Raw genomic sequence first — 13,508 nt, 5'->3', positions numbered from 1 at the left:
TATATTTAATTAAGTATAATTCTTTTAAGAAAACAAGATGATTAAATTACATCAAAAAAAGAAATTTGTCGAATTCTATTCTAGAGACTATTTTTGGATGTATAGGTGAGTTTTGAATTACTTTTGTGAAGATGCATAACATGTTCTTGGCTTGCAAATAAAAAAACACAAAACTCCAAATATAAAGAAAAATATTTTTAAAGAATGAGATATCTTATACTAACCACAAGTTTTTTAAATGAAAGTATCTACCATGAATTTTCAATTGAAAATCATAGAAAATCTTATGCATGTAGATATGTGCAAAATTATAGTACATATGGTACAAAAATGCAATCCTAAAGTTTTATTTGACAACTATCCGGCTTCTTTCACATAGAAATAGATTACAAAAGAATAATTTAATAACTTTTTCCAAAAGCTTCTCAAATGTTTTGGAAAATGTTACTACTCTACATGTATTTAGAATATAGAACTATCAATCAAACCACAAATACAAAGTAATTCAAGTCCAAATTGAATACAATAATAGTGCCTAATATAATCTCAACTACAAACATGTCTTTTTCTAACAACTTGTTTAATCATGTCTCCAACCATATGAAAGAAAGTATGTAGCTCAATTCTAGCGGAGCATTTGACTGACCAATGTTACACCATAGAATTGAGCCTTTGCCAACATCTAAATTTAGTAGCACCAAGAATGCTATTACTTTAGAAATTTGCAAAGAAGCAATAAAATTGGACTTGTGTCCTACTCTACAAAAAAATTGTCAATTACATTTATCTTCACTAGCTAGTAAGTGACAATTGTCATTTCTTATCTAGTCTATATATATATATAATATTTCATAGTTATTATTTGTATAGGAAGAATGGTTGGGATGAGAGTTGAGAATGAAAGAAGAGAAGAATAATTGAGAATGAAAGAAGTTGGGATTAAGGCCACAATTCTAATGATGATTTATAAAGATGATCTATTTTTTCTAATGTTGGTTGCGATAGGTGGGACAATTTAATAAATATAAAGATTGATCTAACAATGTCCTAAATTTATGATTGCTTTTGTTAAATAAATATTTTCCTTTAATAATGTTATATCTCAAATCTAGTTTTAACTGAAGAACTAATAAATTTGTTTGTTTTGTTTTGTTTTTTTTAGAAAGATTGAATTTATTTTTCAAAGAGAATGGAAAACAAAAAAAGAAGAGAAAGTAAAAAGATTAAGATATGTGTGAGTGTGTGTTTTTTCTTTTTTTCAACTTTTTTTTGACTATCCACAATGGACAAAATGAAATCTTGTATTTTGTAACATTTCAAGGAACACCTTTACAGATACAATGAATGACAAGTGCTTTCTATTCCATCAATTTTCTAATCTACTATCAAAAATCATTCCTCCAATAACTCCTTTGGGAATGGTACAAAGCCACAACAATAATAACTCTTCCAACTTGCATCCAATTCCATTCCATATTCCCATCCAAAACAAAAAAATTTAAAATTTATTCTACATTCCGTACAAAAAAAAAGAAAAGAAAAAAAGACATACCTTATTAAAAAAAACCATAATAGTCAAAGGAACTCATGTTGGGTTTTTCAAAGTATGCACACTCAAAAACTAAACCACACTAAAGAAGTAGATTGAGATAGCAAACAAGATTCTAGATAATGAAAATGTGAGCTTCTCACACCACAGCACACAAATAATAATAATAATAATAATAATATACAAAACTCTGCACATCCCAAGAGAAATTTTGGGCTTATTAGTGGGAAAAGGGGAAGTTTTAGAGTTTCGAGTCGTTTTAGGATTTGTTTGTGTGGGTGAGTGGCGGTAACGCAATGGCTTACTCTATCTACTTACATACATACACACACATACACACACTGCCGCTGCCTGTAGAGCAAGTGGCGCTGTAGAGCAAGTGGCGCAAGTAGCAGCGTAGGGAATTGTTATTTATACGGATCGACATGCATTCGTGAGAATCTGTGTGTTTTCTAATTTTAGAAAGTCCCAAGTTTGCTGACCAATTCTTCTCCTCCCGCTGCCACTGACGACAGTGGTGGCTGAGAGGATGGCGGGGACGGAGGTAGGGAGGAGAGAGAAGCAGAGACCAAGGGCCTCGGCGAGGGGACAACATGGAAGGGGAAGGGGCGCCGTGCTACAGTTGCTGAATCCCATTCCGGAAGTTGCCAGAGATTTATATTGTTCAGTTTCCAAACTGGGTTCAGGAATCATCTAGGTAAAAAGTACTGTAAGGGATTATGAAAAAATCATGTATTAAGAATAGAAATTCGTGTGTATTTCGTGGTCCTGAAGCTCCCGGTAACCATGGATTTGGTGATGTCATGTTATGTCATGTCATTTGGGTGATTTCAGTTGGCGATTGCACTCCAGAGTTTTAGCTCCCTGCTGCTGCTGCCGCTGTTTTGGAAAGGGCCGCTTGGAGGTGCACCCTCCATTCGGCGGGGAGAGCGAGCCACCTGCTGCAACCGGGACTGTTTCGTCATCCCAATCCGCCCCCTTACCCCCATCCTCTCCTCTCCTCTACCCTCCCCTCGCATTCCCACCACATGCCTCTCTCGCTCTCTCTCTCGCTCTCTCTCTTGTCCGTGCGCCGCTTCTCTCGTCCAGGTGGGCATCCAATTTCCGTCTCTGTTCACAGTCACTGTACCCCACTAATCTTCATCGATATCTCAGAATAAACAGAAATGAACCAATCGAGAGGATGTTATTCTTTTTCTGGAACCCAGAATCTGAAACATCAAATTCGATTGCGATTGAGACGTGGCCAGATTACACCACGGTGAGACTCATTTGGTTCAGGTTACTAGAATATGGCAAAGTTTTCTGGTAAAAAGACTGGAAAGTAGCAATGCTGGATGTACAAGACTGAAAAAGTTGGGTAAACAGAGGTGTTGTGCGAAGCACTGTGCATAGGAGAACATTGTGTCCACTGACTCAAGAGAACTGTAAGTTCATTGATCGAAGATGAAACATACAAATTAAGTACTGTGATGGGAACTTTTGGGATCAGTAGGGAACAATATTGAAGAAGGGTGCTAACCCTAAGGATAAGAGCACCTGCTAACACCCCCTTTTGCTTGCAACTCCTCTGCTGCCTTGTGATGATGGACCAAGCTCATCTACTTCAAGATTTATCAATAGTGAGCTGTTATTCTAGGTTGGTTACACTGTTAGATGTTCAATCCATTTTTCAAGAGCTAATCAAGTGATTGGATTATTCTAATGTTATTTTGGTTGATTTTCTTAGTCATGCATTAATGTACTACAAAACTAGTTTCAGTGATAGATTGGGTGGTTTTTTGAGAGCAAAACTTGAAGAGTTAAAAAGTCAACATAGCATTTACCAATCATAGAGATGATTCTCTATCTTTAGTTGCATCTTCTTCAACAATTGGAATGTAGAAGGCAACTTCTTTGGCATAAGTGCCACATTACTATGATATTTGAGTAGAGAGATGCATTGGGGTCTTCTCAACTTGGACAAAATGTGGACGTGAGGTGATTAGTTATTGAAATGCTTAATATAAGAGCTGTAGAAATAGGAAAGAAGCTTGTAATTATCTAGAATCTAGAAACTAATTATACACTATTTAGAAAGTTAAAAAAGGTTTAATTTTATTAGGGATTTTGAAACAAATTTTGTTTCTACATTTTTCATACTTAATTCTTTCAAGAACTTTTATCAATATATCTACAATTTGATTAGTAGAATTTTTGAATTATACTTAAATTGTATCTTCTTCTATTTTTTGTCATGTAAAGTGTAGATTTACTTCAAAATGATTTGTTTTATTATGAAAGAGTAGATTCTTGGTTATTTAAATAGAACTCTAATTGTTGCATCAAATAGTTGTGGATGTGCTATCTCCAAATTTTAGTTCATATATAAGGCATGATAGCCAAATTGATTTATGATTTATCTTTGGTAGCATCCCATATTCAAATTTACAAAAAGAGTGTGAGGTAATATTTTGCATTTTGTTGCACCATGAGATGAATGAGCTATCCAAGAAAAATATGAAAGCACTTATAAATCTCCAATCATCAAAATTTCCAACATAGTCAATATTTGAGAATCTTGAGAGTGTAATTTCCTTCTTCTTTGGATATCAAAGACCAATAAGAGGATATTGTAGAAGATATCAAAGAACATCAAGGACTGCCTTCAAGTGAACTTGTTGGAGGTGGTACATAAATTCATTAAGAATAAAGAATGCAAATCCAATGTTCCAACAAGTTTTAAGCAAATAATTTAATTCATCAATGAAGTATTGGAATTTCTTTGGATCAACTTGCAATGTCATATTACGTGTATTCTTATTTAAGAATGTACCAGACACCTAATTGTAGAAGGTAAATAGAAATACAACAACAATCCTACTAAATCTAATAGAATCGTAAATAAACTTTAAGTTAACCTTAATAATCTTAATCAAACTTTGATCAATATAAAATAAATTTAAAAGAATTTATAAAAGAAACTTAATAAATTCCTAAACTATTCTAAAATAAATAAATAAATAAATAGAAATATTAAAAAAATATAAAAATAAATCTTTAAAGAAATAATAATAATCTTAAAGAAATACTAGAAATAGAAAATTTTAACAAAATAACAAAAATCTTAAAGAAATAATAAAAATAAAAATCTTAAATAAATTATATGAAAATCTTAATTTAATTCTAATTAAAATCCTAATGAACCTTAATCAAATCTTAGATCAAAATCTAATTGAAACTCTAATTGAACCTTAACCAAATTCTAGATCAAATCCTAATTGAAATCCTAATTGAACCTTAACAAAATCTTAGCTTGAATATTTATAAAATCCTAAATCTTGCACAAATCTTAAACCAAATCCTAAGCAGATCCTAATCAAATTCTAAATCTTAAACAAACTCTTAACAAACCTTATAGCAGATTGAAACCTCAACAACTAATGATTGAACTATTGATATTAGCTCAAATTTTGCTTACTTCTTAACAACTTAGTTAGAAATAAGAATGAGAAAGATGAAATTGATTGCACTTACCAATTGAGAGATATGCAAAATAATCCAACTGGATATTGGGTGGTCTCATATTCCAACCTTAATATTGAACTTCCAATGCCAATATTTCCTTCTTAAACTATTGAACTGCTCTCAAATCTCATAAAAATGTTGAAAATCAATTCTATTATCTATACAAATAATTTTCATTCCAATCCAATTGGCAAATTATTGAAGAACTTAAAAATACTCATTATCCTCAAATTCTAATTTTTGACGCCTCAATCCATAAAAAACCCTCATATGCTTCAATCTAATTGTTTGATTGATTTAAAATTTTGTATATACATTTACAACAAGCAAACCAATAAGTTTTTCAAATTTCAGTCATACATATGCTACAAAACTCAAGAAATCTTCAAATTTATAAACATATTTTTATTTTTCTTAACCTAAATCCACTAAGAACTTTATTAAATTAAAAATTTCTTCAAAATCTCAATATTAATTTTAATTACATAAAATCAATGCTCAAATATCTCTTCTCAAGTCTGCTCTCAAATCCCTTTCTTTGATCTCAAAAAGAACCTCCGAGTCATTGTATGGATATAGTTTTGTGCCTTGGGATCTGATTTCAATTTAGGTTAATAATTGGTCGTCTCTAAGTATCAATTTTTGATAATTTGAGGTAATTTTTGCTTTAACCTATTTTAAACTCTTCTAAATATATCTATATCAATTTCTCATCTCATTTACTTTGATTTGGTTCATTTATTCTTCTACAAAGTAAATAAAAGTCCCTTCTATAAAAGACAATATTAGGGCTAAATTTTTTATTATCTTTCTATCATTTATTCTTATTTTTCTATTACGTATTTTTACTAGCTTCTTCTATAATAACATCCATATTTTTTTATTTTTTACTATATAATTATATTATTAAACAATAATAATGAATGAGTATCTTTGCTTAATTTAACAAAGTCAAACAACAATACATAAATAGGAGCAAAATTTACATGATATTTTATATTGAACTTGTACATATAGCTTATTTGGTGGATCATAATATTGCAAGAAGTTTATTTGAATTAGATGCCAAGAAAATTCTATAATCAACCAAGGTCTGACATTTTGTATAATTGTTGGAGTTGTGCTTTGAAATTAAAGATGTTGCAAGGATAAAAATCTATAATATAGAAGTCGTCGATGTATAATATTAGATAGAGAAGAAACATGATTCATCGATGTTGGAATCAACATCGATTTTGTAGGGACCCTAGTATTGTAAGTTGGCATTGATTATATTATATGAAGTTTAAAGAGTTTGATGGAAACCATATAATGAATAATTTAGACAGAAAACAAGGTGATTGTGATATATTCTTTGAGCAAGGCTTAGATCTAGTGGATATTGGGAGCAACTAGTTAATAGAAGAGATATTTGCCACCTTCTTTAATAACTCCAATGAAGGTTTTGGTGAGGTCCAATGTGATATTATCTTGGTGGGTGCTTAAGACATGACATGATCAGATGGAGCAACAAAATAGAGTATTAAGGAAGAGAGGTGGAATAATTGGAGCAAGTGGTGTAATTATAGGAGATTATAGAAATGATAGTGAGAGCTCCATAGAGATGAAAGGGACTGGATTCAAGCTTGGTAGAATCAGAGGAATTTTTAGATCTAACAATTGTATGGACTAGTAGAGAATACTTGAAAAAAAAACTATCATAGAGGAAAAAGGGAGGAGGAAAAAAATAAGTAAAAAAAAATCAACAAAAAGTACATAAGATGTATTTTCATCTAAAAATTGGACATCCTTCGAGACAATGGCACAATAGTTGAATGTATTGAAGTATTTGCTAACTTTCGTGTGATCATCAAGGCTAAAATAAATATACCATTTCAAATAAGGAACAAGTTTGTATTAGGCCAAAGTAGTATCTATTGAATAGAAAATAATGCAAAAGACTTAGAGGTGGAAAATATTGGATTTGACTCCAATTAAATATTTTGTATGTATTATGTGTAAGTGAACATTTATAATATGCTAATTAAATAAAAAACAAGTCGTTTGGATTGCTTTGGCTTACAAGAAGCTTGATAGATTACATTTGAAGAAGAAGAATCTAATTATGTCTTGTAAAATATAATTACGATATTTAGAAATGCTATTATGTTAAAAAATATATAATTAGATGAATTCTTGATAGATACCATATTCAACACAATAGTCATGAAAGGTAGTATATATATATATATATATATATATATATATATATATTCATTGTCATTGACAATATATAGAATATAAAGCTTGTTGTCACATTGCAATTCAATGGTGAGATAAAACATATAGAATTGGTGAAAAGAATTTTTATTTATTTATTTATTCATTTTATGAAATAAAAAAAAGTCATCCAAGAATAATTGTCAATAAAAGTGATGAAGTAGCCTATCCTATTGGAAGATGAGATTTAAAAGGGTTTAATGATATTAGAGTGAATTAGCTTGAAGATATAGTGGGTTATTTTTTTATTGTATTTGTCGGCTTATTGTATAAGATTGTTTTCCTTGGAGATAGATGGCAAAAGAATCGTTAGTAATAGAGATGGCAGAAAGCCTGTCTATAGCATGATATTAGATCATGTAATAGAGACCTTGTAGATTGATGTGACTTAATCTATGATTTCAAAAGGCAGCAATGGAGGTGATAGAGAGTATTGATGTTGTATGTAGTGAGTAGGAGTTAATTTTGAAACAATTAAGAAGAGTAGTGAAATGAAGGTAGTAGACTCTATCAAAGATTTGATGGTCAATTCAAGCAATGAAATACCATATGAATTTTTGATGAAGCAAAAATATTGTATAAAATTAAAAAAATAAAATAAAATATGGCCCTTCTATGCTAAGAAGCCAATAGAAAGTAAATTCTTTTTAATGCCTAATCCATACAAAACATGATAATTTTTTTTTTTTTTGTATTAAGTTGTTGAAAAGGTAAATTATTATATTACTAATATCAATAACACTATGATTGTACTTACTAATTGAGGTTATTTGAGAGTCAATATTAAGATGAAGAGAGGAAAAAAAACCTTAGAGTTACTTATAATGTTTAAAAAGCATTAGAGTCTAGGTACTAGGAAGAAGATGATGAACCAGATTTGGTGATGTTAACACCAACGAAATAAACATCTTCTATAATAGTAGCATTTTCATTGCAATAGTTATTGTTGATAGTAGGAAGGGCATTGTAGGTGTCATGGAAGTAAGCTTTGATGGTATTAGTTTAACTTGAGGGATGCTTATCATATTAAACAAAGCATAGATTGGATTTCAAGAAGCATAGCTATTCTATATTGCAAATGTTATTTTTAAGATGATTACATTGTAAATCACAAGGTCGATTTAGAGGGCACTCATAGTATCAAAAGTAAGAGCCATGAGATTGATGACTAAGAAGGCATATCTTTTGTTGTATTGAGTATGGTGAGGAAACTATCCTCCAAAAAGAAGATTGTACATTGATGAGAATAGCTTTAATTATGATTGAGATTATGGTAATGGCTAGTAGATCAAAGAAGTATAGATCGATTATAAAGGTATTTGAGATTATTTCAATAGAAGAGAAGAGCTTTTGTTTCTTTGTAGATAAGCTTTTGAATATGTTTTGATAGTTCCTCATTAAGAAGGTACATAAGGAGTGTAGAGTAGGTTGGTAGTTTATTATTACCTAAAATCATCTGCTTAGTGATGTCATAGTCTAAAAGAAGATTGGAGATCATATACCATACCATAATTGGTTTGAGAAAAAAAACTCCAATATCCTTAAGGATGTCAATTGTTTCTTTTATTTCTAGCAAATATTCATCCATAGACATCATGCTTGTTTTTTTAGTGCTCTAGCATTCATACGGATTAGATAATCATTTCATTATTCAAGAGTGATGTGCTTAATATTATTGTTAAAGTTACTCAAGACCTACTCCTATCCTTTTTTTTTCAACTATTGAGAGTGGTGGAGAGGCTAGGGTGGTACACTACTTGTACAAACCATTGCATTCAACCACATTTTTGAAACAAAAGGCCCACATTTTGTAGTTCTCCATGTTGATGAGGTGATACAACTCTCAAAGTGTGTACATGCCTTGTGGTGAGCTAGACGCCATCATATTATAAATGCAATAGAGGCCATCATACTAAAAATGTAGTGCAATAGAGGAGAAGAAGTGCAATTACTCTCTCTATCCTAGCATATGTTGTTAATTGTAACTTCAAAGTCAGATCCTAAATTGGACATATTCTATCACATAGAAGAAAGGATCTTACTACTATTCACAATTGATGCTTTCTTCATAGTATACAAAGGTGTTGTTCAAAGCATTGTGCATATGAGAACATTGTGTGCATTGACTAGAGGGAACTGTAAGTTCATTGATCAAAGAGGAAACATATAAACTAAGTACTGTGATGGGAACTCTTGGGATCACTAGGGAACAATATTCTCATGTTTGGAACAATATCGAAGGAGTGCTAGCCCTAAGGATAAGAGCAGCTGCTAACAGAGACTCCATCTCGTGGAACTAAATTCTCTCTCCTAAGGTAAAGGTCACTCGCCCAGTGTTAGAGCCTCAAGTTGAAGCATGGAGCTTCACTGAAATTATATATGAAGTAATTCATTAAGCAGCAAAGAGGTTTTCAAGTGCTGAAAAGACAAAAAACAAAAAAAACAAAACAAAAGAAAGAAAGAGAGCGATTGCAATTACTCCAAACTCTCAGGATTGTAAGGTTCGTACACGGTGGTTGTCCTCCTCTCGGCTTCCATATCAGGCCACACGGTAAAACTCAATTGAAAAGTGCAAGATTCCTGGAAGAAACATGTAGGTGAGCATGTGATTGGGAAAGGCTTTCCTACGCGTGAGGGATTAAATTTGAACCCGTTGAGAGAAACAGTCACACTGTTCAGCAGCAAATGTGCGACTCAAACTGAATTTTTTTTACAAATTAAAAAGAAAGATACTCGACCCAGAAAGATTTCCAAAAGAACAAAGCTCTCCAGGCCGAGGGTGCAGACGGGGACTCAGAGTACTCTTTCCGTTGGTTCGAATGGTAATTTTTCTTCACTTCACCGTGAGATCGGGTGTAGCCAATTGGGCAATCAGCACATGGGCCCCACGGAGGCGGTGGAGCAAAGCAAGAGCGGGTCTTCCCCAAAGAGAACGAGCCAGGGCTTCAGGGGCCGAGATCCCTCACGTCAGGCACGGAGGAGCTCCGGGACCCTCTGGTTGACTGAAGCCGATGGCTGACGCGGATATAAACCCAAAGCAAGCCAAGCTCAGCCGCAGCTCCCAAAGCATCAAAATACAGACAGTTCCTTCGCTGCAAGTGCAATTGCGCTTTCTGTCTCTCCGTGAGCCTAGTCTTGCCTGATCCGTCCAGCTGAAGAAGCTCCATCAGCCTTACTGCACAGTCGTAGTCGTCGTCGTGCATTGCCATTTAGCTGTATCTTTGCGGGGGTTCTCGAGCTTGGCATCCTCCTCCTCCGGGTCCCTCGGATGGTCTGCTTACCGCAAGCAGTTGCCGTGTTGAAAAGTCGTCATTGCGCAACGCCGAACTGAACGAGTGCGTTTTGTTCACAGATTCCCATGCGCATCTGAGAGTAGGGGGTGAGCGGTAGGTATTGCTTTGAAAGGGTGTGTGGGCGTAGGGAGTGTAACTTGTTTGCGGAGGTTGATAGGAGCGAATGTAGTGTGGAGGATTGCGTTCTCGAATTTTGACATCTGAGGTCTCAGTGAAGCTACGCTTGTGGAGGTCAACGGGACAATCTCGAACAGCAGCTTTGGCGTCTTATCAAGCGGGTTTTTCAAGCGCCTCATGTGCAAATGCACCAAGCCTGCATGTCGGAATTTAAATGCCTGCACCAATTTGAAGGCGAGGATTTGGAACCTTACTGCGCTGTTTGTTGTTTTTAATGGTGTAGAATAACGAAGATGTGGTTTGAGATTGGCGTGATACATAACTCCCATAGGACTAGAGCGAAGTCTCAAGTGTGGGAAGAGTCTGGTATTCCTAGAGTGTGTTTATGGAATGTGAAGGTTTTAGACCTTTGACGGTTTGGCTCCACCTCCCTCTCCACTAATTGAACCTAGTGTTGCTAGCTGTAAAACGTAGCCAGTCCCATTAGAAGGCAAATGTGTCCCTCCCACGAAGAAGAAGTTATCGTAGCACCTCAGTCTGTAGCCCATTTTGGGAATCTTACCTCATCTGCAAAATTCATTAGATTCAGAAATAAGTCTTGGATTCTTGTGGGATATCTTTCTGACCCTGTTAGCATCTTCGTTTTGTGCAGTGAGATTGACAGTATGTCTGAGAGAGATGGTTCCAAGTACCATCAGACCCTGAATGGAGTGGTGGCGTTGAATGCAGAAGTTCTACGGACAAGCTGATTGTTCTAAACATCCCAAACCTTCAGTCTTCAGATCCGTAGAGCCTGTTCTCATACTCAAAGGCAATATCTTGACCAGAGTGAAATTGGACACGCTTTCTGTGTCTGCAATATCATTGCGCGGTAAATATGCCTGACTTGGGGGAGTATGCCCACTTCCGAGACGTCGACACCCAGCTTCTGCAGCGCAGTGGACCTCAAGGATGGGCTCAATGCGTATGCGGATCTGGCATCCAGTCGGAGCACACCGGTAGGTGCTATAATTGCTACTTCCCTATAACCCACGACGTGAAACCTGTGGAAATCCCAGCATCATTTTCCGGTGATCTTTGGAATTTGGTGGATTTTTGCCAACCACCTGTACTCTCACGGACAATTGCCATGGCTGAGGTTGATTCGGTCACTAGTCTTTACGAGCAGCCATTTAAGGTAGAGACCGTACCCAACTCCGATTCACCGCTAGGAGTTACTTCCTCGCCATACATCAAGCCTTTGCCTCAAAGGGGCAGACCTCCTAACGGCTCCAAAACTGGATCACAAAGATACAAGGGCGTTCGACAGCGCAAAGGCGTGAGCGGATACCTCGTGGAGATTAGGCCCTCCAAGTGGAAGAAAACCATTTGGCTGGGGACTTATAACACTGACACTGAAGCAGCCGCAGCATATGATGCAGGGGTCTTCTACACCAACAAGAAGACCAAGTTCAACTTTCCAGAACTTAACGGAACATTCCCTTCGTTGCCTTCAAAGTTGAGGCTCGATGTCCCCGGGCATTCTGAGGAGATCAAGATGTTCGTTCAGCGAGAAGCTAAAGCGGCGGCTCGCAAGGTCATGTCCCTTTTATCCAAGAGCAACCAGGAGCCGACTGCTGCAGTCGCTGCCCCAGCCGTTGCATCAAGCAGCAGCACCTCGTCATCCAGCGTCGAATCCCTGGTGGAGCTGGATGCAGCTCTTGCCATGCCACCTCTAGACTTCTACCTATCATTGGAAGATGGGCTGTTCTGGGGACAGTGCCCAAGCAGCTATATCATCTCAGACTTCAATATGTCAATTTAGCTCATTCGAGCACGATGGGATCCGTTAAGAGTCCTCACAAGAGTACTCCTGTCGAAACGAGCTGGCCTGTCGTGATGTTTGTACACCTACGTAGTTTTTACGATTACAGGACTCGGTGCGTGCACCATTTCGGCAGATCATGTGCAAACTATATAGCTGACACCGAGTCTAGAGCGGACTAACCTGTTTCTCTGACATCTTAAATGAAGTATCAACGATGCTGAGGCAATTGGTCTGCATTTTGGTTGTACTCCGGACCCCAAACCTGCACATGCATGGTTGCTGCTGCGTTCTCGTGGCATCATGTCTCGAAACGACGTAGTTTCATTTTTTTTGAACATCAATACTCGTTCTTCACCAACAAATTTCCGGAGAACTGGACTCGTGATCCTTCGCAGTCATCTGTAGCTTCTGAATTCGGCCATGTTTTATTCGGTCTCTGAGCAAGTTGCAGCAACGTTGTCTGATATCCACTTCAACTTGTTCCCTCATGAGCCTGTAGAATGGGCTGTGGAAACTGTCGCCGATGATGTTGCATATATAGACATTGGATTTGCGCAGCTGGTAAGCAGACTGGCTTTAATTTCATGGGTCCACTGGATCCCGTGAAAGACAACTTAAGCCACTGATCTGATCTGATCTATTCTATTCTTCCAGTAGTCGAAAAGTGATACTTTCTCACTCAGTGACCGACCCCTGGGGCGTCTTCGACATAGAAGAAGAAACTGCAGCCATGTTTAGTGTACATATATAGAGAGAGCGAGAGACGTGAGCACGTACACATATTTAAATAAACAGAAATTTGTTGATGCTGATAAGTGCTGTCCAGTCGTTTTACACTACGTTCATTAAGCCATGAAACAAAGAATTGGAAGATGGGTAAGAAATCACTGCAAAGCTGCTGCATAGCAACAAGGGTCATGGAATGATCTTATTTCATTGACAAGTTTTAAAGTACCTTTTAAGATTCACTAAGTTG

At 35.7% G+C, this 13,508-nt stretch overlaps 1 protein-coding gene across 1 annotated transcript; it reads left to right on the top strand.

Moving 5' to 3' along the window:
- Window positions 1–10,229: 10,229 nt before the first annotated feature.
- LOC112280778 (uncharacterized) lies at window positions 10,230–12,779 on the top strand. The gene is made up of 2 exons (XM_024516597.3): window positions 10,230–10,959; window positions 11,378–12,779. The coding sequence occupies exon 2, from the start codon at window positions 11,603–11,605 to the stop codon at window positions 12,527–12,529; it is 927 nt and encodes a 308-aa protein (XP_024372365.1). The 5' UTR covers window positions 10,230–10,959; window positions 11,378–11,602; the 3' UTR covers window positions 12,530–12,779.
- The last annotated feature ends 729 nt before the right edge of the window (window positions 12,780–13,508 follow it).

Source organism: Physcomitrium patens, chromosome 4 (genome assembly GCF_059467195.1).
Source record: "Physcomitrium patens ecotype Gransden chromosome 4, ASM5946719v1, whole genome shotgun sequence".
NCBI classification, from domain to species: domain Eukaryota; kingdom Viridiplantae; phylum Streptophyta; class Bryopsida; order Funariales; family Funariaceae; genus Physcomitrium; species Physcomitrium patens.
The sequence above is the reverse complement of the archived record's forward strand: the minus strand, read 5'-3'. Positions and strand labels throughout refer to the sequence as shown.

What these genes read in the sequence shown, in the direction of transcription:
- LOC112280778 (XM_024516597.3), top strand. Translation starts at nt 11,603, where the DNA reads ATGCCTGACTTGGGGGAGTATGCCCACTTCCGAGACGTCGACACCCAG.